This window comes from Corvus hawaiiensis, chromosome 17, assembly GCF_020740725.1.
Source record: "Corvus hawaiiensis isolate bCorHaw1 chromosome 17, bCorHaw1.pri.cur, whole genome shotgun sequence".
Taxonomy (NCBI): Eukaryota; Metazoa; Chordata; class Aves; order Passeriformes; family Corvidae; genus Corvus; species Corvus hawaiiensis.
The window spans coordinates 9644669-9671837 of NC_063229.1; the positions used below are offsets into that span (position 1 = coordinate 9644669).

The 27169-nt window shown below is 43.5% G+C and overlaps 1 protein-coding gene across 7 annotated transcripts in view; it reads right to left on the minus strand.

Moving 5' to 3' along the window:
* The window catches only part of ZBTB46 (zinc finger and BTB domain containing 46), a 53314-nt gene extending 30067 nt beyond the window's left edge, over positions 1-23247 (minus strand). The window contains exons 1-5 of one of the 7 annotated variants that reach the window (XM_048321580.1): positions 23137-23247; positions 22509-22689; positions 16051-16178; positions 14183-14322; positions 6679-7648 (exon numbers count right to left, since the gene is read on the minus strand). In XM_048321580.1, the coding sequence (XP_048177537.1) occupies positions 6679-7648; positions 14183-14236 (1024 nt within the window). In that variant the 5' untranslated portion in view covers positions 14237-14322; positions 16051-16178; positions 22509-22689; positions 23137-23247. The other 6 variants (XM_048321583.1, XM_048321586.1, XM_048321581.1 and 3 more) reach the window with 6 other exon arrangements.
* Positions 23248-27169: the final 3922 nt, after the last annotated feature.

Consider the following 27169-nt stretch of genomic DNA (forward strand, 5'->3'; position numbering starts at 1 on the left):
AAAAGGGGTAAAAAGTTTTGGAAAAGTTGAGATCTCTGTAAAGAAAAGCACAAGGAACAAATAAAATAGTGAGAAGGGCACTCAGGAGAGGGGAAATGCCTCTGATCTCTGGAGTTAAAGCAGATTAACAGAATCAGAACTGCTACCACGGGGAGGAGGAAGAGGAGAAGGAGGAGGAGGGCTTGGGAGCCTGGGGAAAATGGAATGCAGGGTGGGGAAAGGAAACAGACACTGAGCTTTGAGCTAAAGCTGGTTTAGGGTGGAACCATTTTAAAGCCAGGGTGTAGCCAGGGAGTAAGTGTGTCTGGGTTTAAAGCAACGATTTTAGTTTCCAAACTTGAAAATAACCTGACCTAACCCTTCAATAACAAACTCCAAAGTTACTCCTGCAAAGATTGTATCCTGATAACCCCATTAGGCTGTACCTGTGGTGATACAGAGAACCTGAATTATTCACTGAGCACCCTCTGCAAAATTCTCCATATGGACACAGAGATCAGTGGTGTTCGGCGTGGGTTTTTTTCCCTTTAGTTTTGCATTTCGAGGCAACTCTCAGCCACCTCCATGCTGTGCACTGGTGCTTCAGGCACACCAAGAGTTCCAGAGAGGGTCCAGAAACCTGGGCAGCTCCTAAGCCTGAGGAATGCAGGCTAAGCCGATTTCGGGCTAAGAAAGAATTCAGGGGGTGGCATAAGAGCACAGAGCTGTAACCCCTCCACGTCTGGCTGCATCACTGGCCACCAGGGCTTATGGTGTCAAAATATCTCCCCAGCAAAACCCCCTCAATTGTAGCAAAGACGGTTTTAATACCTTGCACCATAACTGCATCGTCATGGCTGTAAAAGAAGGTGGGAAAATGCAGTAATGAACTTAATTTTCCAAGTGGCAGGCAATTTGTAGTTTACTATTACCTACCCTCAAAAAATACTCCAACACCTTTCCAATAAGCTGTTTTGATCCAAAATATCTATCCTGCTTAAAAAGTGATCTTTCCAAAGTGAGGTATAAAAGAGGTTTAAGTAACAAACTAACAGCAGTAAAGTATTAAAATTTGAGCCTGTGTTGGTTTTTAGGACATCAGACATTCATCTGACAACTGAAATTTTAGCCAGCCCAGTTTTCAGTCATGGCTGTAACAAACCATTAAACACCTGAAGTTTTCCCACTGCAACCAGGACTCAGACCACAGCAGGTGGACTGGAGACTCCCTTTCTTCAAAGCAAAGTCCATTTAAAGGAAGAGTAACTTCCTGTATTCTGTCCCAGTGATTTTTCTGGCTGGATTATTTCAACACTACATGCTTCCAAAACTTCTCTCAGCACCTCCTTCAATACCTTCATTTTTGTCTTGTAGAACAGAGCAAAAATCTTTAGGAGTTCCTTAAACACCTGAATTCTGAGTACCAACACCTCACTCATATTTCCCTCCTTTTCTCATTTTGCAAAATCTGGATTCCTCTAGTTGGACTAATATGCTTGCCAAATACCACAATGGAAACAGGAGAATTTTCAGGGGAATTACTTATTTAATAATGACTTGAAAACATGAATCAAGTGAAGATTTGAAGATATGCATTGACAATGGGACAAAGTTATAGGAAGCCCAGTAGCTTGCTGAGAAAAAACCAACTTTTTTTCAAGAATAAAATTGTCCTGTAATAAGGCAATCCACAAATTCACCTGCCTGCACTCAGGTCCAGAGACCTCACCTGCAGAAAATTAGTTGAGCTCATCTGGAAAGAGCTCTTTCTTGCCTGTCTCTGAAGCCTTTTGCAATGTAAGCTCACTATGTGATCCAACTGTTCAGCATCTGTGCTCCCCAACAGCTCCTGTAATCATAATTTGCTCTCTGGAAACCAAGACAGAAAAAGGGATGGGAAAAGGCTGATGACACCAGCTGTCTTCAGGCTTCCCAGGGAGCCAGCAGCTCCCTGCAGCAGCCACTGCAATCACATGTGTGTCACTGGAAAACGAGCTACTTGAATGTCTCCTCACCGGGAGGGAGGAAACTTGTGCATAATTAAAGATTTTGATGGGGAAAATGTTAAAGGAACTGTGAACTCTGCAAAGTCAGAAGGATACAGTGAAGTCCTGCCTGTCCTTCCCATGGAGGTCACCACTCTGGGCTTACTCAAGTTCTGAAGCTCTTCTTAACAGAACACAGAAATTCCACTACATATATTAAAGGAAAGGAAAGAGTTCCCCAACTGCAGCACCTTTAAAAAGGGCTGTTCTGTTTTTAAAATAATTAGCTTCATTTCACAGTCAATTGGCACACAGAAATTCACTTGCAGCTTTTGGGTGCAAACACTCAGAAGATGCGTGGGAGTATTTCCTTGGAAATAAATTCCTGAATCATAACCACCATGCTTGAACTAACACATTAATAAAGCCGTCAATAAATCCTTCAAAAGACACCCTTCAAGTGGCAGAGTTTTCCATTATGTGAAGAGGCAAAGCCAGCAACACTTTGCTGGCTTAACAGTGAAGATATCCATCCTCTTTGGCAAGAGCCTTTCAAACACCACCTGATCCTGTAGTCCATGCACTCAGGATGTGTAATCCTGTAAAAATTTTATCCAGCAAGGTTAAAGGAACAGGAACCTAAGGCAAATAAAGATGTTCAAGGCACACGACTGCTTCTGAATTTCATAAGCATCTTTGACACAAAAACTAACAAACAGCAATATGTTTCTTTAGAAAACCTATGAAATTCAAGAAAAAGGGATAAAATAAAAGGCAGACCTGTTCTTTTGGCAAGTCCATGGAGGAAATTCTTCTTGGCTCAGTTATGAAGAAAGTTATTATTTATAAAAGCCCATCCTTCAGTTTACTTTGGAGAACTGCTGCTTCAAGTTAATGTGGCTTGGTGAGGAAAACATATATATGAATGTTTCCTACAAGGAATGACAGACTGACATCCTGAACAACCCAAACAGGATGAGAAAGAGAAAACCTAATGTGTTTGATGCTAAACAGACAGTCCAAATTAATAAATAGGAACTAGCATGAAAAGATGGTGCTCATCAAGCTTTGTGCTTGACTGACACCACCCTGGGAAACTGAGAGCTGAATCACGGTCTCAATCCAGCACCTCAGTTTTTCATTTGTATTCTTTTGCAAATCGTATTTGATTATTCCTTCTTGGATGAAAAAGACAATCTTCATGGCAGACATTAACAATCTCTTGCTATTTCCATTATGTTAGATTACCATTAATAAGATTACTCCAGACATTCCTTTTTATTTTAATCTCCAATGTTGTCAAATTCAAAGACTCTCAACAGCACCCCACCAGCATATGGGAAATCAACTGTTCACAAAGAATTTTCTTACCCTTTCAATTTAAATAAAACCTGTGCCTTTTTTTGAGATGTCATTGATTTGTATTTAAATAGTCTACTTAAATATTTGGAACACTTTAATACACCTGCCTGTACTGGTAAGAATGTTTTTCCCACTGAAAGCAGCACCACTGCTGAGTATGAACGAGCTGAGTTGTTCCAAAAGCAAAGTTTCAGTGATTGCAATGTGCTTCTTTGTAATATAACAGGAATTAAGTAACCCTATATAACAGAGGAGTAGGAAGCATATTTTTCATCTGTGAATATCCTGCCCCAAATAATCACTGAATTCAAAGGGTGACACAATAGTTACTTACAAGATTCCCCTTCCAAAATGCTGCTGAAATGCAGTGCTGCTTGCAACCACGACCAAAAGAGTATCTTGCACAATTTCAGGAGGAAGACTGAACTTTGAAGAAGTATTCTCCTAAATCAGCTTTTGCATTTCCAGAGGGCACGTGTTAGCCCAGCAGTATAGAGGCATTTGTAAACAGCACCCCAGTGATCCCAACAAGAGCTTTCAGCCTTAGCAAGCAGCATCTTAGAATAACTGATTAGATCAGAAAAGTGAACGAGCCCCAAAGAACAAAGAGTTCTAGGTAACTTTCTTTCCTCTCAGTTACTTCTGAAAGAACATTCAACACCCATTTCCTCCGTAAGTGAGCAGCTTTCCATCTTAGCTGTGAACATTGCTGACAGGGACACTTGTAAATAAATGAGGTAAAAGAGAGCCCTAGACTATGAAGCCTGTTTTAAGAAATGAAACCTGACATGACTAAATCAAAGACAACTTCAAGCTGAAATTTAAACACAACCCAAATACTTGTTACAAGTGTCTGCACTGTGTCATTATCCAATTGCACACAAGAAAAATCAATTATTGTTCACACTTACGAGTCAAGTCTGCAACACCCCGACAGCACTGCTGAGTTCTAACAGGAGAGGGAAAAACCTGGGGTATCAAAACCCAACCTAGGCACAACCCTGTAGCTCAGGAGGTGGAGAAGTTTGCAGGAAAATATCTCCCATCTGCTGGATATGGGAAAGACCCATGCAAGACCAGAAGATCCTGCTGCTTGCAGGGCTCCAGACAGGGATGTTTTTGGGGTAACAGGGTTGCTTTTACTTCGCAGTGAAAGAGCAGCAGCCTCACCTGAGTGCCCATCTGATTTCCTCCAAACCACAGGTTTACCACACGAGAGGCTGCCTATGGACAAGGTGTCCATGGTTAACTAAAACTGAACATGTATGGATCTCAAATCCTTTGAAATCTTACCAAAAAAATCCCCAAGGACACCAACTTGACCTAAGACACATGCAGGGCTTGCAGAGACAATCCTGGCTGTTAAGCCCACAGGCACTCGCCCCACAATTTCAGACCCCACAATGCAGAGGAACCTCCCTTGCCAGCAGGGCAGAAAGGAGAATTTCACCTGCATTCACCTTTCCAGATGGCAAATATGGGGAATCCAGGAGCAGCTCAGTCTCCACACACCCCCCCTTTTTCCTCACGGACACGCTGCTCTCTGCCAGCACAGGCAGCCTCTGAGCCTGTTCAGTTTGGACAGCAAGAAGTGTTGCCATTAATTTTTTCTTTTTCTTTTACCAGCACTACTGGAATATTGAAACTCTTCCCCCCAGCCACCACCACTCAGCTGCTCTTTTCCCACCACTGGAACCACCTCCTTTATTGGAAACTGCATTTCAGACAAGATTGGGAACAAATAATTTGATGTGCCTGCTGACGTGCTGTCTCAGCACTGTGCTGAGTCAACCCCTCAAGCCACCTTCCTCTCATCTGCAAACAGGCACTGCAATTTAATTCCTTAACAATTAGGAATTAAATAATCTAAGTTTCATTCAGCTTCCAGTAATATAATCTCTTCTATTCTGCACTATTTTCAGTAAAGACACTCAATCTATACCCAGCTTTCCAAAAGGCTCAGAGCTGCAGCTCTGTTTCTGCAGCCACTCCAACATGTCTGGCTCACTCCAGATACCTGTCCAGACCCACACCCCTCAGACAGTACAAGTGATCAAGCTGTTTTTATGGGATGCCACGGAAAATGAAAAATAGTTGCATGAGAACAGAGACCAGGAAATCCATGCTGAGTCTTCACTCAAAACAAGGATAAAATACATGCATCGTAAAAATGAGATTCTTCATAAATCACTGTTATCTTAAATTATCTCGCATTTTTCTTCTAACTGACGTTGTTTAGATTGTATCATCAGCTAATTAGAATAATTACATGCAAGCTTGCTGCAGCAGATAACCATAAAGCATAATAAATCTCAAGACATTTGCAGAGCTACTGTTCAATGAAAACCACATTTAAGCTCCAGTATGTGAGCAACTTCAGCCTCCTTTTTCAGCCCATAAAGACTTTTAAGACTTTCAGTACTCTTTGTATTGTTTTTTTCATCCAAATTTGGCAACATAAAAGTCTATAATCTCACACACCCTTCTCCTGGATGACTTGGATTCTGGTATGCAATGAAACACAGGCTAACTCACAGCACAGACTAAGTTCTTGAAGTCAGCCTGAGACAGTTTACTAACACACTTCCTTAAAGTCCTTAGAAAAAAAATCCAAAACTCCTAGTTCAGAAGCATTCCTGAATCTATTTATTGCCACTGATTAATGAATCAAATGGGACAGTTATCTTGAGACAAAAAAATAACTACTGAAGATTCATGGGAAGTCAAGAAAACAATTTTCTCGCTGGCTACACACTTTAAACGCAGCCACTTGTCTCAGACCACAAGTAGTCACACATCAAAATACACTTGAAGCCATAGTAGCGCCTCAGAAAAACATGTTGTTCTCGAGAGTTACTAAACACTTATCCTGCCATAAGCAGTGACAAGCTGTGGTGGTTTTCTTACCCAAGAGAAAGTGACACCTGAATATCAGGAAATTCTGAAGATGGTATCGGTAAGACTAAATTACACCTGTGTGTGTGGTGTAATTACATCATCAATATACGGCGCAAGGAAAATTCTTCAACCTTGACATCAATGCACACACCTGCTCAAATAAATTCCTTTAACCTTTTCTCTCATTAATTCCAACAATTAGAGTGGTGGTTTTGGGGTGATTTAGGCTGTTCAAGGCCAAAACAAAACTACCACTTTCACAGGAGAACCAGCCTCCATCGAGGCTCCTGACTGAACCACACAGTGCTTGGTGCTTCTGAATTGCTGGCAACACAAGTTTCTACATTTTTCTGTTTCTGGCAAGCTCCTATTTCAGAGGCTGATAAGATCATCCCATAAATAGATCTAATTAACGTTTTCAGTTTCATCCCTAAAAACTGGAAGAATGACTTACTTGGGTCTCGACTGCTGTACGGCCATCCTGAGGCAGGTAAAAGGGACAGCACAGGAGAATTTGCCCTGCTGTCATCCTCCACTTGCTGCGTAATATGTCTCACAGTTTCTTTGTTTTTCCTGTTCTTCCTGCGGCCGGTGGGCTGCCAGCCATCCCCCACTCCTTGCTCTGAGAACCCACTCTGTATTGCACTATCCTTGGCAGGATGCAGCTCACCCCCTCCGTAATGGGACGGTGAGACCTGCTCCTCTTTGATACGCAAAGACCCATAGCCCATGTCACTAGCCCAGAGAGACTGGGATGAAATGTCTTCGTGGCTGTCTGGTTTTGGTTCTTGATCCTCTTTCCCATAACTACTCCCTCCCTCGTGGCAGCTGGCAATGGCTGAGTCCCCGGAGGAGTTTGCTGGGCTCGTTCTCCGAGCTAACCAGGGGGATATACTCCTGCCAGCCACGACTGCCGAAATCAGAGCGTCCGTGCTGCTGCTGGAAGGGGCTCCCAGCTCATAATCGACCAGGTCCTCCGAGGCATCAGACTTGATGCTTATGTCCAGAGCTGCTTTGATGAAGTTGTGACAGGCCTGCACGATGTCTGTCATCTGCAGGTAGCTGGCAGCCGACATCACCTCGATGACGTTCCTGCTGGTCAGCGCCAGGTGTGCGGAATACATGAAGTCAATGATTGCCTTAAAGCCCTGGGCAGTGACGATGTCCAGGTGGGTGACTGTGGCCTGGTCAGAGGTTTTCTGCACCTGGCAGTAGAGGGTTTTGAAGTAGCGGCTACTCCCCAGGAGAACGTTTTTGTGAGCCTTGAAGATCTTGCCCTCCACGATGATGCAGACGTCGCAGAGGATCCCGTGCTGCCTCTGCTCGTTCAGCTCCCGCAGCAGGTGACGGTAGTGGGAAGCAATCTCCATATCTTCCTTTCGGTTATTCATTTGGAGATCTTTATGTTTCCTCTTCCACAAGTCCTGCGGGGGGAAGGAAATGACAGGATTACAAAATCCAGGACAAGACTGAGACAAACCCCAGGTTGTACCAAAAGAAGCAACAGGTTCATCTGGGAAGAGTGCCACAAATACAGCTACTGCCTACAATCCTCCACATTCGTTACAAAATGCACCTTACTTTGCCCAGACTTCAAATAATTTATGTTAAAAAGGACTAGATTTGAAGCCAATCCTCCAGTGGCTCATAACATCCCAGAGAAACGTTTCTTGAAGTTACTACAGACTTGTAAGAAAACCCATCTGAAGTAACCGGAGAACAACAGCTGTCAGTTTTTACGGTGAATTTGTTGGAGTTTGGTTTTGAAAGAGATGCTACACTTGAAATCATGTTCAGATGCCCACAGACTACTGAGGGGCACACTGTAACACATTTTCCTCGAGGGAACAAGCATCGTGTGTAGCACACAGAAGAGCAGAAATCCTCAAAGAGCAAGAGCTGATTGAACCCAGAATTTCCCTTCTTATACTGCCATAGAGGGGCTATAAACATGGTTTAAAAGTCAGAAGAGCAACAAGCAAATCCAAGACCACAGATAACAAAGTTTTAAGTCCCCACCCAAAGTAAACTGGCAATAGAGCACAACTATGAAATTAATGTTATTTGAAGGTTACTACTTACAAGCAATACTTTGCAATAAACATGTTATTTCCTTGGGTTTACATCTCCAAGTTTACCCCACAGCAACCCTCAGATACTGAGTAGAGAAATTCTCATGATCACCTAAAAAAAGGATCCTTACGACCAACATAAAGCTGAGAAAAATTCACAGGGCTTTTGATCACTTTTCATAAAATTTGGCAGTATTATCCAAAATAAAAGGCCATTTAGTGCCAGCAGCAAGTTATCCTGTAAGTTATGCTCCAGATTATCCTCCTCTTAAATTCCAAAACAGAAAACAAGATCCTAAATGTTGACAGTAATCAGCAGTGCCAGGATTTTCAGATTGAATTTTTTCCAGTTACTATCTTTGCAATTCCATATTTGCCTTTGATGCCACAGCTTTACAAATCCTTCTGCATTCAATTCTGCCATTTTCTCTAGGTTTTACCACTTTTTTTTGGAACTTACTATCAAGATTTATTTACCATGTAACAGTGGTTTATGGTCCAACTAATTAAGAGCACCAAGGTGAAGAATATCTTACTCCTTTCACTCAAAAGCTTAAAATTTGTTCCAATATAAAAAGTCCCAACTGTAGAATTGATATGAGGGTCCACATGTCAACACACAACTGTAAAATTGGACCCAGTTCCAAATGTTATTATGTGCAGACACACACATTAGAAGCCTGGATTTAGGCTACTGGTTGTTACTTATAAAAACAAAATCTCTGAGGTCTTACAGCCTTGAAGCACACATGGTTCAGTGTTAGCACTGGCATTAAGGAGGCTGTTTCCAGCCTGGAGCACCTTTCTAACATCCACAGAGTTCACACACAAATTCAGTCCCATCTGCTCAAACTGGCTCACAGCAGTGGGCAGCACAGCCGTGATTAAGGAAGTTTACTTGGCACAAGCAAGTCTGTTTCCTGGGCTGTGGAACACAGATCCACAAGCACCCTGCCCCCTTCCCCTACTCTGTGCTATTATTATCATCGGCAGGAGCAAAATAGCTGCAGTTTAGTGAACACTCATGGCTAGAAAAGCACCTCCCAGCCCACAGAACATCCGTGAGGTGGGACCTTCTCCTAGAGAGCCACCTGATGATTCAAAAGTTCAAGTTATGCAAGACTGCTTCAAGCTCCTCCAGTTCTGCAAGGATGGAGCTGCCTCTCTGCAGCCCCGGAAATCCTAATTTGCAAGGCCAGCTGGTCCCTGATCATTGAGAAATGTTTGCTTCCCTCGAGAGAGGAAGGACCATCTCCCTGCAACACAAACAGGCTGAACTGTGTTCATCCACTTCAAAGCTGTGCAGCTTTTCTGCAGAATTAAGCACAGAATGCACAGAGAAGCCAATCTTTTTTTTTTAATTGAACTAGAAGAGGTCAATACCAGTGCAGCTGCACACTCCTATTTACCACAGAAATCTGCCCAGAGACCTCAAACCAAATTCCCACCCAGACAGCATCTCTGTCTCAAATAAAACATATCAATGAAAATCAAACCAAGAATCAAGGTTAGGGAGTATGGGAAAATAAATAAATAAATTTTCAGGTGTTTGGCCTGAAAAGGTTGTGATGGCCCCAGCCAGCACAGCATCTCTCTAATCCAGGCTCTGGAGGCGACTGCCAGCACTTCCCAACATCTCCATGTTGGAAAGAACCACCTCTTAAGGCAGAGTGACAGTTCAGTTTTGTCTTTATTCCAGAAACCACTACTGCATCTACTTTTAGGAGTTGAAGAGTCAGCTTAGTCCCCTTAGGAAATATGAATTGCCACATAGGATAAAGTGAGTTGTCCATCACCATTCGTGTCTCCAACAGCTGCCATATCCAAACAATTCAGGGGAAGATGTAAGAAAACCTCAGAGCCCACACTGAGGAAAGGATCAGAATGTTTTAGATATGGCATTTCCTTTTACTGTTCCTTCATGGATATTAAAATCCATATTCCAAGACACCAACTCCCTGGAACTGTGGGGAGGAGGGGCAGGAAATCTCCTGCAAGGATAATTTTCTCTTCCTCAATTTTGTACAGATTAGCATCACAGTATTTGTAAATGTCTCTACTTGCCCTTGTGAATTTATGGCACAACATTTTTCCTTCCTCAACTGGAAACGTTCTTCAACTGGAAATTACATCAATTCCTCAAGACTATTTCTCCGCTCTCTCATACATTTATTCAGTTTAGTTCAGCAGGTCGGGTTCCCCCCCCACTGATAAAAGTCCATTTCAGATACATCTTGTCCTTTTTTAAACTGCCTGTGGCAGAAATACAGAATTTAAAATATGTCTCTTGCTACTTTTGGTTTAGACTGGAGCAGTTTGAGGGTCAGGCATTGACTAATACGGATGGATGGATGGATGGAGCACTTGCTCATCTCTTCAGGAAATAGAAGATAAGGTCAGAGAAAAGATATCAGGGAATTTTTACTAAACACAAAGACACAAAAATCTATGCAAGACTCCTTACTGGCCACTGAGGTGGGCACATTATAGCACTTTCAAGTGAGCAGTGAAGTGGATACTCCCGTGTTCAGTGGAATCAATAAAATGTAACGGTTTCCAAACCAGGAATTATTACTGTAGATGTCTTGATCTTCCCCTGTCACAAGGTCTGCTCCCTCACACACATCCAACATCTGTCACAGCATTGTACCTTTTAAACGAGAGGTCTTTGGGGGAGAAAATTAAATATGCCTCAAATTCAGAGGAATTAATTAGTTTTCTGTCTACCCATGTCAAACCAGAACATCCGTTTAATGTCAAGGATCCCTAGGGAATTAATCCAAGTTAAATTTAAGGCAATTTGCTAGTAGTTAAAAATTCAGGAAGCTTTAAAACCCTGTGTCTTGTGTTCCAATTTTACATGCTGTTTTGTGGCTTGTTGATGGTTTGTTTTTCTTTTTTTTTTTTTAACCTTCCCCTGGTAAGGATACTTATTTCCACTTAAAAAGTGTTGTGGAAACATTTCTTCTGAAAAGCTGTACCCTTCAAACTTCTGTAGAAGCTCAGTGAAGATGGAATAAACTGTGGAGATTTCTTAGAAACAGACCTCAAAGATTAATGATGTATTTTTTGGTTTATCTCAGGTCTCTTTAGTACATGAAGGTTTTCAAAGTTGAGCATCTACTAGAATTCTTTAGGCCACATGGCCACAACACAGCTTTCCAGGAAGCCAACGAACCATGAAAGTTCATCTGAAGATTTTCCACAAAATAAAATTGTAGCAGTACAGTAATTCAAGTCTATTACTTTTCCAAAAATAACTAAAAAAAAAAAATGTCCCAAACCAAACTATTGCACATAACAGCAAAAAGAACACAAAGCAAGCAGATTTAAGAGTCACTTTCATGCAAGCTTCTGTCAAGCTACGGGCCTGCTTTTATTTTTCATATCAAAAAAACCCTGGTCTTGAAGTAAGCATTAATAATTTATACAATCTTTAACCCCAGCTAGAGTGAACCTATGGAAGTGGTTTATTTAGCGCTGTCAGTACAGTTATTTAAACATGAAAATAGCACCTGAAGGCACAGTAAGCATCTAAATCACACTTCACTTCCCACTGGAAAGGTTTCAAGAAGAGTTACACAAATATTTATTTACTGGCAAACTTCTCAGCGCACACCCCAGGAATGAGTCTCCTAACCACAATCTTAACATCACTAAAATTAGGGGGCACAAATTTGTTGCACCTAAATCTCAGTGCATTGCTTAAATTTTGACAAAAAGTCACAGATAAGAAATGAATTGCACACAAAATCCTCTACAGGGCAGTCCCCTGAGAAACAGTGGGGACAAAAATAAACTTCCTTCCCTCAGAAAGAAAACAGGGAAAAAAATGGCCTGGAGGTTTTTGGGGGGGGATTTGTTGTTGTTAGGATTTATTTGGTGGGTTGTTTACTTTTTCTTCTCTCAGAATGAAAGGCAACTGAAGATTTAAACTACATGGCACTTTGTTTCAATTTTCTCAGCGCATTTCTACACTTAATACCAAGGACCCAAGTTAAAGAGCACCAAAATGCTCACTAGTGCACTCTTCCACCACTCTGCTCCCTAGAGAAAACATGCCAACTGGAATTTAACCAAAAATGTGTTGTTTCCTCCCCCCTCTCCCTTCAGAGAAAAGTAAAAACAGATTAAGGAAGAACTCCAATTCACTCCAATGCTTTATTACACAAAAACCCAACAAACACACCCCACTTCTCTGCTTCCCCTGAGTCCTGTCCATGTTTCCACTCCCAAGACATTCCAACATTTTTTGAATTCCTGTGCAAAGGAGCTCTGTAAGGTGAGATTGGGCTTGAAATGCTTCCTTGCACAACAAGACACAGTGTGTATGCAAGTTTCACTTTTATTCAATTAAAGACAACAGAAATGCACAGGATTCCTACTCTCCATCTGCCCTGTGCTGAAAAGAAGGGAGAACAAAACCCCTTAGGAACGGAAAAGGACAGTAAAGGAGAGAAAAAGAAGACTCAGGATATTCATGGATGGTAACTCCCTGCAAAGACACTGCTCAGGAGCTTTACAAGCACAAATCTTCACAAGGGCAGTGTTATCTCACAAGTGTCTTTGAGGAACAGCAGCACACAACTCTGAAAGAGTTTTAATTTCTTGATACTAGAGAACACCAAATTATATTCATATGCTCAGCTTTGTCCAAAATAGATATAAGTAACAGCTTACAAAAATTAACAGTTGCCAAAAAAAGAAACTCCTTGACCCTATTCTGATTCCCGAAACCAATCATCTGTTGTTTCAAGTTGGTCATTTCAACCACAACTCTGAACTCGAGGAGAAAGAGGCAGATGTTTGTAAACAGACCAAACCAGACCCTTGAGCCAGAGGGGCTACTCAGAGCTCAGGGTTTCATGCAAACAACATGTACCACTTCTCCCTGATGACTGGGGATGGGAACGTTTAATTGCAGCCCAACAGTGCATGTTCAGCCTCATGAGCTGGGAGTCACAGGAAGAAAATAAGTTTCATCATTCAGTTTGAGAAGTACTACAGAAGTACAGAAGGGGCAAGGATTTGGGAGGCAAATGATTTTCAGTAAACTTAAAGAAAAATACTAATTCAGTTTTTATTACCAAATTTGATAGGCCCACTGAATTGTCATTGATTGCAGGGCAAAAAGAACCTCAAGTCCCTACATAAATTTGTTACCATCAATCTGATCAGGATTCACTAAAACTTCTCCAACTTCAAGCCAACAGTGCCTCATCACTGACAGCATTAAAACAATCTTTGTTTAGAATCTCTGTAGCAGATACAATCCAGAAAGTCCATGAGCAAAGTTCAAACAGCAGGGTTGAACACTACACACTTCCAGCATTTCATCATACCACTAAAGCTTTGTTTCCATGGTCCAGACATGAATCACAAGCAAAATCTAACTTCAACAGCAAAACTTAAAATAGCAGGGAATCATCATTACACATTTCACTCTCTACTCCAGAACTTTAAACCAGAGACATGGCTGTGGCCTTTGACTTGTCAAACCATCTCCCTGAAGTTATGGGTCAACCAATGTGAAGGAGCTGGACAACATAAAAGTGCAATCAAAACACAGGATTTCATAGAAAAATCCATTTATTAACCTTCATTAGCTCTGACAGCACATGAAGAATTTCAAGAGAAAAGCAGGACTGAAAATAAGAAGTAAGTGAAAATTGCTGTCCTCTGTATTTTGGGAGGAAGGTAATTAGAATTAGAAATTTAGAAACTGTAAAGTTAAAAATAATAGGGGGGAAAAAAGAAAAGACCAGATACGCATATTTTGCTATATTGTTCTTAAAAGTAACAAGTGATTTTTGCTGATTTTGTTAGACATGTAAACTGTAATATTGAATAAATAAACAAATAAAATCCAAGACAATTACTTCTTACCAGTAACAAACTGGGTTCCAGGTCTAGTGTTTCTCCTACAACAGCTGAGGACATCAACAGCCCCAGAGCAGCACAGGTAGTGCCCTGTTCCGTGACCTTCTGACAGCACTGGTGTGAACTCTTGTAGGAGAAAGACAGAACTATGACAAAAACAAAACCAGAAGAAACTATTAGCAATAAACTACAAGACGACTGAACAACAGTGAGATGTTTTGAAGTCCTTTCCCTCCAAACTCACAATTATGATAGCCTTACTTAGGAGTTAATGAATTCCAAAAAAGTCAACTCCAAGCACATCAATACATTGAAAGTAATTAAAGCCTGGCTACCACTTTGCAATAATGTAAACAAGAGTTACTTCTTAAAGGTACGGGAACAAAAACTCTAATTTTAGCTACTAAAACTTCAATCAGACCCTTGAACAACAGGGTTTCCTGTTTGGGAGCTTTTCAAAACATTCTCACTTTAATGACTCTCTTTAAAGAGACTCACCTTATCTGACCTATAAAATACTGAGGTTTAAAAGCTACCAGTACAGCTCCTGAAAGAAATTTGCAGTGGAACACTCAGGAGAATTTCCTCTTGAAATGTTTAGTTGCCAGTTTCTAGTGGCTGACACCATTCTGGGTTAAGAGACCAAACAATCCCAAGATTTTTAAAGTTTTGTGTAAAATACAGCTATTTAGGTATAGTAAGACACATTTACAGATAGGCTTCTCAGAGAAAACCTGAGTGTTGATGGTTACAAGGTACAAGGAGTAGGAATAGTTCACCTACACCAAGGCTTTTGTCTGTGAGGACACATCCATTAAAACTGTCATCTTGAGCACCTATTTTTCTAATATAAAACAGAGTTTATTTTCTTCAGAATAACATATACACCACACTGGCAAACATTTAACTTACAACTCACACTTCTGAGTCCATTTTATTCAAAGCTTTATATTGTTAGCCATGAAAAAGTCTTTTTTGATCTCTGCATTTCAAACATCTTCAATACACAGATTAGCTCTCTTGATGAAAATAAGCTATAAATCAATACTGGTGATTTCAAGACTGACCTTCTGTAGTAACAGATTGTGAAAGGAAACGTCAGAAGATAAAAATTAAGAAACCTTCTCCAACACAAATTAATGCCATTATAGAAGGTGAAATAAAATATCTAATAAACAAAGGAAGTAATAAGGAAAATTCAAGCATTCTTATGGCAAACAGCAGAACTGAAAATCTTGAAAACAAATATGACCCAATTGAAGCAAACACCAGTGACTTTGTTCTCAGTTTCTATTCTGGACTGCCAAGTCTTGCCTTTCTCTAATTCTGATTGCTTCTCCATAGCAATTGTTTTGGCGAGCTCTTTTTAGTCCTGTTACTCGGACAGTTAAGAAAAAACAAAGTGGTGAAGAGAGGGAGCCAGACCAGCCCAGACAAACGGGAAATTACTTTGGTAGCAAAGTGTAACAAAGTGTATGTGTTTCTACTTAGACTTGTGGCTGTTACTGCTAAAACTCTCACACCTGTCCCAGAGCACAAAAAGAGCCAGAACAGACTGGTAAAAAGGGCAAAGCTGAGCCTGGCACCTTTTCCTCTTGCTTTGAGCTCTGCACCTGTTCTCCTCTTCTGATCAAACAGATGAGAACCGAGTGACCGTGATGGATGGAGACACCTCTGCCACAAGGAAGGAGCACAACAGCCAGAGGTATTTCTCCAACTTTGCAGTTAACTAAGATTTCTAAATGAGCCCTTGTTACCAATGTTAAGTCAAGTTTTATGAAGAACTGTCAGCCCTCATGACAATGTTATCTCCAGGTCCTCCTTCTCTTTCCCATACCACTAGACAAAAATATCTCTAAATGATGAGAACTTACCGATACTTGAAAGTTTTTCCTGTCAGCAAAAATAAACCTTGCAATGTTTCACAGCTGGACAGTGCATGTTTCAATGAAGAGAGGAGAATGGTCTCTGGTAAGAAGCTCCAAAAAGTTCATCAGATGTCCTGTGTTTGGAAAAGGAAAGAATAGGAGGCAAACATTAAAATCCAAACTTTAACTCAATATAAAGCCCTTCAGTGTCACATAATTACAAGCAACATTTAAAATAACTGCACATTTACAACACTGTTTGCCATTTCAACAAGAAGCATTCCAATATATTCCTATAATTAATAATGCAGGAAAAATTATTTGGCCCTTGTGTTAATGTAAAGAAAGAGTTTAACATACCAATATTAAGACTATTAACAACTTCTGACTATGCTTCCAGATAGGAGTGCTTTGAAAAAGTCACTGTAAAAAACCTGCACTTTATAAAAGGATTTAAAAAAAATTTAACAACATTGTTTCAGTTGACATGTAAGTTTCAGTTAATGTTTCTGTGACCTCTGCCACCCACACACTTTAAATGGGGTCAGAATTAATCTCACCTCTTGGTTACAGTGATTCCCCTCCAAACCAAAATATTTGCCTACGCTTACAGAAAAATCATGTGTCCATGTTGTACAAAAGGAAGATATTTGAGTTTTATTCCCATCCATCTTGACTGAATCACAACCTTCAAAAGCCAGCATGACCCTCAGATTTCAACTACAAAGCAGCATCCACAAAGGTACCAAGGAAAGCACTTTGCTCCTCTTGCAAACATTAAAAAACTTGGGAAAAAAACCCCAAACACAAAAATGAAGACACAAATAACTAACAGAAGCTTTACTTTCCATGCTTGTAAAAGCTATGCAGCCTGAAATACAATATTCCAGTGGGTAACAAGTTGCTAATACGACAGGATACACCTTTCCAACAGGGCACAGGTGTGTGCACCCAGTTCCAACTGCTCACTTGCAGTAATATTTCCACTGCACTTGGATTTCCTCTGCATTTCCCTTATTCATTTCCCTGTAACTTCCAACTCTCTCCATCTGCCTGTCTCTCCATCCTCTCTCCATCATGGTGCAGTAACCGTTGCTCGAATCATTCCCCTATTTTTGATCTCTGTTCTCTCTCTCATCTGGTTGCACCAGGAGAAGAACAGATCCAACACTACTCATGTCATGGACCGTGCAGAACACAGCAAGAACTTGGCAGAACTGGTACAGGGTACCAGGCTTGAGAAGTCTGGTGACATCAAAAAAATAGAAGAATTTAGCTACAGATAGATCTGCTACTCCAGCAGTGAAGATTAAAAAACAACCTGAAAAAATTCAAATGCCTGTGGCTCATATGACACTTACTTGTCCAAGTGCCATTAGATCTCACTAAGATCTCCTGCAAGATCTTAAGCTTTTACTTTAAAAAGTCACAAAAGAAATCTAAGCAAAAAAACTCTACCCTTGTGCATCTATTAGTCAAAAAACAACATAAAAACTACCTTAAAAAAAAAGAGGATTAGAGAACTGTAAACTTATCACACTGGGAATTGCCCTGAAGAATGGTTTCCCCCAAACTTTCTCACTGGTTTTTGGCTTTTTAATTAGGGGATCTTTGCCAAAGTTCCCAAACTCAATACGTAAAAAGGGAGGGAGCCAAAGGAGGAAGAATCATGAGGTGATTTTTAAAAAGAAGTAAAGCAGGGGTATAAACCAAGAGAAAGATCACCTAAAAGACAGAAAAGACACACAAGGAGTCATGAATAATCTAAGAGTAAAAGAATCAACCAGTGCGAAACTAAAGATAACATATGAGGGGCTCTGAGAACAACCTAATTCTGCTCGTGTAATTCGTGGTACAAGCCTTCCATGCCTTGGGTAAGGATCCTGGTTTACTTTTTAGCACAAATCTCATAATCCAGATTTGATCAACTACTATTAAAAAAAAAAAAAAAAAGAAGTGGAGTGAAGCCAAGAAGGACACAGTGGTAACAAGAAGGAAGTCAAAAAGCTCATTTTATATTTAGCCACCACCTCATTCTCCGACCTTATAGTAGCAGGACTGTTAGGAGCAACTGGGCACTGACTACTTTGTTTATCAGCACTTAACCAGTTGGGTTTGGGTATTTTAAGCACCTAAAATCCAATACAGACCATTGATTCTTCTGTTTCAGGGCATGATCTGAGCACTAGTCAGGAAGGTATTTCCTCTGATGCTGTATCAATGCAAAAGGTGCAAATTTCGTTTAACCCTTTCCTCAAAGAGAGCGAGCCAAACCCCTGAAATAACAGCTTTCTGCAGAGCTCTTCTCCACGGGGTGAGAAATACCAGGAAGCAAACTCCCTTGGATGGAATAAGCAGTCTGGCCAACATATGACAAGGAAACAATTAGGAAATATAACGAGGTATTTCAGTATACAGAGGTTATAAATATACTCCTTAATATATAAAACCCTTTTCTAAGTAAGGTTCTTGGGCAGGTAAGGTCCTGGTACTACACACTGATATTTTCATTAACAAGTGTATTTTAATCCACACACAAAGCTCATAGGTATGTTTGTAGAATTTTTTTGACACCTTGGTGCCTCTTTCCACTACAGGAGATGCCAACTCAGAGTGACTATAAAGCAAACACAGGGCAACTTCCAACATTCACTGGGACTTTTTCATCCCAAGTGCACACATGAGTCAAGTAAGCAACAGGACAAGATCATCACTGTCTGGTCTGGAATAAAAGCCAGCCACATCCCCAAAAATCAAGGCAAAAAGGTGAGTTTCAGCTCTAACTCAGCATCTACCTGTTACATTTCAGCAAAACCACCTCTCCCCTCCTGTGCCAGGGACATCCTTACCTATGCACAACTGAACACTGTCAAGTGGGACACATTTCCATCTCATTAGAATGGCTGTCAAGGATCTCACCCTGCCTCTGGAGCGCTTAGAAGCTATTCCAAACCAACATCTCAACAGCAGCCTGATGTTTCTTAAATACATGGCTATGAAAGAAAGTTAAAGCAACTGTTCAGAAAATAACTGCACCACAGCTGACTTGGTAAGGGACAGCAAACCCCACCCACGAGCCTCTGGACTCCACCACATCCCAGAGGGAATTCAGCCAGGACTTCACACGGGTTTGCCTTTACGAAGAATAAGCACTTCTAACACAATTTTTCATCAATATAACACAAAATGTTTGGGAGAGCCGAGTGAACTCCTGTTTGACAGAATGGGAGATGGGTAACAAGAAGTTACACACCAGCACGTTCAATCAACAGCTGGAGGATGGGCACTGAGTCCCAAAGAGCAGCTTTCCCTCTAAACTGGGCATCCTTGTGCACCCAAATACACCAAGGCAGCACAAACCAGAAAACCACTGAACTGTTTAGGGAAGTTGAGATTCTTCCCTCTTGCATCTCATGGAAAGAAGCCCTGCACGAAGCGATACAGGCTTTTATTTCTCATCCTGCCTAAAGGACTGAAGATCCAGAGCAAACTGAGAAACCCAACTACTGAAGGACGTATTTAAGGGGGCTGCAAACACAAACATACAAAAAGTCCTCAGGAAGGGAATAAAGTGAAGTTTCGAAACAACGAATTTTAACACTGGAGCCCTGACTGTTATTGTGCTTGCCCAAATATCATAAAAACTCCCACAGAGATGCTTTAGGGATGGATTAGGATTGCAGGACTTCCCGCAGACCAAATTCCTGCCTCTGCCTCGCAGCCGCGGTCGCTCCTCGTGCTCTCTCCTAACGTGACCCCTCTGCGCACAACCTGCGGCACGCTTGCTTTCACTATTAACACACTTCAAGTTTCAAATACCACACACACAAAACACAGGTGAGCCCCACACTTCAAAATATTCGAGCCAAACACAAGCCAGGAGCGAAATATCAAAAAACGGAATTAATCTCTCTGTGTAAAGTGTCAGAATTTTCCAGGGTAATGCTCCCAGCCAGGAATGGACACAGATTGCTGCCTCCTGGGAACTATAACGGACATGTGGGATAACCATTACAACTGCAGGTAGCTCTTCAAAGACTTAAACTAAGCCCTCTCCCTGCCCTTCTGTTTGCCCATTAAACTAAGCACACAGGAGCATGGAAAACCCCTGTGAATGCTATTTACCAATTTAGGGGGAGTCTGGAAAGCGTTACAGAGTGCTCTGGAGCAGCCAGTAAAATCGGCAACACGAAGGGAAAAATGTCCTGGGAAAGGTTGAGCTGTTTATGAAATAATTCTGCCCTGAAAGCAGGCAGTGGCAGTTTGGATTGGGTGTCAGCCTGCTCTGCACTGCTGCTGGGAGGACAGGAAACTTTGCTTAGAAACTTCAAAAACATGGATCTTAAAAAAAAAAAAAAAAAAATCCACCCGAGTGGATAGCAAAGACAAAAAGAATATGTTCAACCTCACAGCAACACAACACATCAGCAGAGGAAAAGCAGGCAATTAACAGATCTTCCAAACATGAGGTATTTTTCATTTTGACAGAGGGCTGCTGGGGAAGGGGGAGCTGCTAAACTGGTTTTCCTCTAAGCACTTCCAGATATTAAAATTAAAAAAAAAAAAAAATCCTCTTGCGAAGAACATATCCACTGTTGTACAACTGTCCCAGAAAACAAAGACCACGGGGAGAAAGTGGCCCATTTTCTCCAGTCTCCAAGAACCCTGAGTACAGGTCATGTTTTCAAAGGCTGAGTCCTACACACTCCAGAATGGAGCAGCATTTTAAGCACAGGCATACACACCTAACGTGAGAGTTACTAGAATGCCCCGTTTTTGGTACCAGACTGAAATTGTCTCAATTCCACCCAGGCAAACACACAGTCTATGAAAACAACCGCGAGAGAAGTTTCGCTGTGAGTGAGTTTCCCCCTCCTGGACACACTGCATCAAAACCGAAAGATTCGTTTTCTATTTTGGCTACAGTTATCCCATGAATGCACCAAACCACGGAATATTTTTCAGCAATGTGCATTTGGGAGCCCGTGAATCCCGTCCTGTTGCTCTCCCTTCAGCCCACGGGGCAGCTCCTCTGCCCATTCCCGGTCGGTTCCCAAAAAACACCTCAAAGCTGTAATTCCTCACCGCATGTTGAAAAATATTGTGACTAATAATACACTCCACCCATTTTTTCCATCACTAAGGATTTCAAAATATAAAACTTGACAAACAGAGAGTTTAGAAGGGGAAAGTCAAATTCCAATTCCAATTAAAAGAGGCTATAAAAGCATAAAAGTGAGGTATTGATTAAAGTGAGAGAGCTATGCAGTCACAGAAAGCTTCTTCTTCCAAAATTATGTTTTTCTCACTCTTCTTGGGTATCACTGCCTTTTCTTATCATCCCCACAGGAAAATAAAAAGTGAAAAAACACTCCCTGTCTTTTTTGAGAAAAATGCATTAGTAGCAGGGCTGATCTGTGCACACAGAGAACCCACACTCAATAAATACTTGATTGAGTCCACAAACTGAGACCTGCATCTCTATGACAGAGACTAAATGCTAAAAATTATACCAGTGATGCTATTAAAATGCACGCAAGAACTTTGGTACAGGTGTCTACAATGCCACTGTTTGCTAAACACATCTCCTAATTAGCACGGCTTTAAACAATGCTGATAATAATCCCGTCCTGTAAGGCTTGCCAAATGAATCATTGGGATTGCAAAATAAAAAGCATGAGGAATTCATTAAAGAGCTGTTAAACTCTCCTTTGTTTATCTTTCCCCGGTCAGGTGTAAAAATAAATAAATATGGGTTTATGTCTCCGGATTCCATCCGAATGCTCCAGTTCACAATAACGCGCCGGGGAAGAACCTCCTCAGGAGGTACCAACATTTTTTTCCTCTCCGTTTCAAAAGAGAAATCCTCCCACTATTACAGTCCTGAAAATCTGCTCCATTCTCTATTTGTCATCTGGGATTGAGTTATCAGACACTACTTGTATTACTTTGGGAACTGACATGTCTATTTACAGAGACACAAAGGCAATCCAACAGCACAACCCCTGCTTTTCCCAGCACCTCTCCTCCCCTCCACCAAATTCTACCAGCACTTTTTTCTGGGGAGGGGGGAGGACACCTCACTAGTTTCCCAGCATGACAGAGAACATTTCCAGCCACTTTTGCACTTGTTACAGCCTTATCAAAAACCACCTATACCCCCCCAAAGGAACAGCATTATTTTTTCAAGGTTTTTTTTTGTTTGTTTGCTTGTTGGGTTTTTTTATATTTCTTTTTTTTAAAGAGGGTCACTTCCCCCATTTCAGCCTGCAATTAAAATGGAGGCAAGGCCAGGCGATCTATGTCTGGCTTTAGGGGGAGACAATAACCCAAAACAGGCCTGGCTTAAAAAAAAAAAAAAAAAAAAAAAAAAAAAAAAAAAAAAAAAAGGAGAGGAGAGGGAGAAAGAGAAAGAGAGACAGGCAGAAAGAGAGAAATACAACATGCTTCACCAGTATTATTACCTCATCCCTTTTTCCAAGCAGTTTTGAACCACACTCCTGACAAACTCTTGGTCCAACTTGCACGGATGCTGGTTTTTAGGGGGCGGAAAGGGTTTTAATGCTGGAGCCGGGATTGAGGCTGGCTATCCGCAAGTGGAGCTGCTGTTAAAATGCCCCCTTGTCTCTTCTCCTCTCCCTTGAGCTGGGTGTTGACGCAGCAGAAATTACCAGCTGGAAAATTCCCCTTTTGGAGGTTACGGGGAGGGGGGGGGGGCGGGCGGAGGAGCGAGGGGAGGGGAGGGCCGGGGGAGGGGGGTTAAACCCGGCACTTACCAAGTTAAGCCATCCACCCACACCAAATAGGACATCGCGTCCCAAAGAAGGCTCCGTGCCCCCCTCGGCGGGCAGGGCGCGACCGGCCGCGCTCCCCCCGCGGCGAGCGGGCAGGGGGGGAATAACGGGGATAAAAACGGGGATAAAAACGGGGATAAGGATAAAAACGGGGATAATAAGGGGGATAATAACGGGGATAACACCGGGGGCGGAGGTGCGGGAGCAGCGGGGGGGGCTCCCCGCCGCCCCTCGAGGGGTGGGGGGGCAGCCATGGCGACCCCCGCTCACCCCGGGGGGCGGGGGGCGGCGCGCTTACCTGTGCCCCATGGAGGAGAGCGGGGTGTCGGAGCGGCCGGAGCGGTGGCTCCGTCGGTCACTCCGTGCCTCTCCTCCCGGGTGGGGAGGGGAAGGGGAAGGGGGGGCGGAGGGCGGAGGAGGGGGGGGGGGGGGAGAACCCGGCGGAGGGGGGGAAGGGGGGGGGGGCGCCCGGGCGCGCTCCCGACGCTCCCTCGGGCGCGCGGGGCGCGAGCCCGCGGCGGGCGGGGGGGGGGGGGCGGGGGGCGGTGCCGCGCGGCGCGTGCCGGCGCTGTCCCCGCCCACTCTCCCCCAGCGGCGGGCGGTGATTGGGCGGCGGCCCCTCCGCCGGCCACGCCCCTTTGCCGCGCCCCCCTCCCCTCGCGCCCGGGGAGCGGGGGCGCCGCCGGCGGCGCTGCCACTGCCGGACACCGGAAGTGAAGGAGGGCGGGGGCGCGCGGCGCGCGGGGCACGCCGGGACAGCGCGGGGGCTGCGCTGAGGCGGGGGCGGCGGCGGGACCCCGGCAGCGCTCCCTGTCCTGGTCCCGGTCCCTGTCCTAACTCCGGTCCTGCTCCTGCTCCGGACCTCTCTGCGCCTCCACGGGTGTTTCCTGCCCCCGGCAGGTGCGCCTGGTCCCGGGAGGGGCGGCTGTGCGCCCTCAGCGGGGCGCGTCCCCTAAGCCCCACGGCGGGATGGAGGATGGTGGGTATTGGAGCGGGGCAGTGCCGCAGCTTCCTCCGGACCTTGCCGGGAGAAAAAAAAAAAAAAAAAATCACTTTTCTCCTCTTGTACGCACTGAGATGTATTTCACACAATTCCCTGAAATGAAATAATGTAAAATAAGTGCAGTTCGGAGCCCCCTGACCCGTAATGGCCGGAGAACGAGGCCGGTGGTCGGGGAAGGATGGAGATCACAGCGGATGGGGATCACAGTCAGCTCCGCGATGGAAAACCTCCCGCTGCAACAAAGGGCAGGGCTTTGCCCTTTTGACTGTCGCGCTGAAGGATCTGACAGAAAGTGCCCTATATTTCAAAGGACGGAGCTTAACAGGGCAGGATAGGTCTGGAGCGTGGGGGAAGTCGGCGCGATCGCACGATGGCTGCGGTGAGCGGGGGGATCGCTCTCGATGCTGTGCGGTCGCTGGATTGTGAAAGCAGGAGCTGGTCCAGCAGATAAAACGTTCGCAAACTGTTTATCAACATCTGCGTGCTGTGATTGCGCCCGAAATTGGGGAAATACGTGTCTGACCAACGGGGTTGGTCATTTGCATAGTTAACTGACTTAGGTGTGCAATCACAGTAATTGCTTGGATAATTGCGTGCCGAAGGTTTAAAAATTTCCTCCGTGGTTTCCTTTCCCTCATCCTATGTATTTCCTTCATCTCTGGCGTTCAAGTAGGCAGACCTGCTGTTGAAATCTTAGACTTGGCTTTTATGCCTATTCTTCATTCAAATCCATTTCTGTAAGGTGCTTTTAATCCCTAGGACATCCCCTCACAAAAAGTGTGGTTTCCACTTTTTAATCTGTAATTTAAATAAACGGATGTTCCGTCATGTGTTTTCCTCCCCCCGTTTCCTCCCACATACCCTAAATACCTTTAATTTTGAAAAGACTCTGAATAAACCTGATTAATGAAAACAAAATGCCTTTTCACTCCAGCATGTTTTTAATTACCTCTTCATTTTATATTGCAACAGAGTCCAAGCACCACCTTCCTAGAAAGAGTTCCATTAAAATGCAAATGAAGACTTTGCAGAAGTTGTTCATGCAACCAAGGACACAATTTCTTAGACTTGAGCAACTCAGAGTCGGCACTGGGTGGGGGTTCCTTCTGCCACCTGCTCTTTCTGCACACACAATCCTGTGCAGAACACATTTTCCAACCTCTGTCACCTGTGGGTGAGGAGCACCAGAGCTGAGCAAACAAAATCCCTTTTCCACCCTAAACACTCGTGCTGGTTTTCATGTGAATCTGTCACCCCCATGCCTGCAGGTATTAAATCCTCCTGTGCTTTAAGTCTGTCCTTTATTTTAGGCTGAAATACAAAGGTTAAAGGGGCTGTTGAAAGTGGAGCTTTATCTTTATGCAGTTATGTCTGTTTTGCATGACATCTGCATCATACCTGGTTGCAGCTGTAACCATTCCTGCCTTTCCTCACTCCTCTATTTCAGACCAAGCTTCCCCCACTACCCCAAAGCTCCTCAGGTGCAGGATGTACGCTCCCCTCCTCTCCTTCTACCCAGGGGTTCTTCCCCAGGTCTTTGTTGGAAGAAAGCATTTCTTCCTGTGGTATTTATTTGTGTGTCAGGCTGGGCTGACTCCCCCGGAGCAGCAGCAGCTGCTGCCCGGGCACTGCCCTGGGGAACACTCCCAAGAGGGGGAGGGTGGCAGCAGGCCCCATTTCCCAAAGCCGTTCCACACAAAGGATTTCAGCAGACTTGAAAAGCTTTTTTTGCCAAGCCCCCTCTCCTTTAATTAGAAGTTTGTATTGTATTTGTATTGTATTTTGGGTAATACTGCAATAGCTCAGCGTGCCCTGAGAGGTGCTTTCTCCTCATGAAGAAGGAAAGGATGTGTGTGGAAAAACAAGAGCTGGAGGAAAAATCACGGTCATGGGGGTAGTTCCTGTGATTTTTAGTGTGCAAAGGAGAGATTAGGAGTGTAGTACCATGTGAGGGGTTACAGACCACGTGTTTCCAGCCTGACTCCACATCCCTCGCTAGCCACCATAGCACAGGTTCTACCCTGGCAGAGACAGGTGGTATCACGCTATTGATGGGTTTTAGCCACTGGGAAAACAGGTAAAGATCATATTCCTTTAGCACAGGAGTGCTTGGAGTTACCCTAAGGTGTTCCTTTTGCTCTACCAAGAGCATGTGAGCATTTGAACCCCCGGCACAGCTACACTGATACCACATGCCAGTGCTCCATGGCTGATCATCCTCACTGAGTGGGCAAATTAAGCACCATGGACTTGCACATGTGCTGTTGAATTTCGCTGCCTTTTCAGTGTCCCTGCACCTCTGTGATTGCTCCCTGCACAATCTCCAAGACCTCTCCAGTGCAAATAAGTCAGCATCATCTTCCTGCTGTCTCCTGTGCTGGGGTATGATGGGACCAGACCAGGGGAGAGCAGCAGCAGAGGAGAGCTGGCTGGGTGCTGCATTCACACCATGCCCCATTTGTAAAAATACGGAATTGGTGAGGTGGGAAAAGACCTCCGAGATCATTGAGTCCAGCCGTTAACCCAGCACTACCAAACCCACCACTAAACTATGTCCCCAAGTGCCACATCTACAAGTTTTTTGAACACTTCTAGGGATGGAGATTCCACCGCTTCCCTCAGCAGAAATTCCCAAAATTTGCCAATATGGACAAAGAAATTCCTGGTCAGAAATGCCAAATCATCAGAAGCACTGAGCATTCTCATTTCAGCTCCTCTCTCCAGCTCTCCTCTACTTCATGTTCATTGCAGTTTTAGGAGATTCTTCATCTGATAAATTAAAATGATTTCCTGTGTGTCCGTGTCATGTGGGCCATTCGGGAACACGTTGACAAAGTCCAAAGGGCCTAATTACTGTTTTTTTCCTCTGCTAAAGTTTTGTAGAAAAAGAGGTTCCAAAGCAATCCTGGGCAATCTGTGATATGTGGTCTCTGCTTTCAGTGATCCCCATTTTGTTTCAATGTTCTGTACGAGGTAGCCTTGGCTCTCCATCAAATCCTGCTCTTCTCTAGGTACAGCAGGAAGAAAGCCATTTTGCAGAGCTCTGCTCCTGCCTTCACGGCATCTCTGGATCCCTGGAAATCCCGGGACCATCAGCTTTGTGAACTGCATGGAGAGCAGCTGGTGGATGTTGGAGGAAAGGGTTAAAGGACCCACATTCCTGTCCCCACTGCCCTGACCAAAGGTCAGGGGTTCCTTAGGTGAAGGAAAGGAGGGAGGTGGTGCAGCCCTGACCAGGTCATTTGAGGAGTAAACCACATCTGAGGGGAGCTAATGAAGCAACATTTGTCTCTCTCACAGGCTTATACTCCCGGTCTGTGCCGGGCAA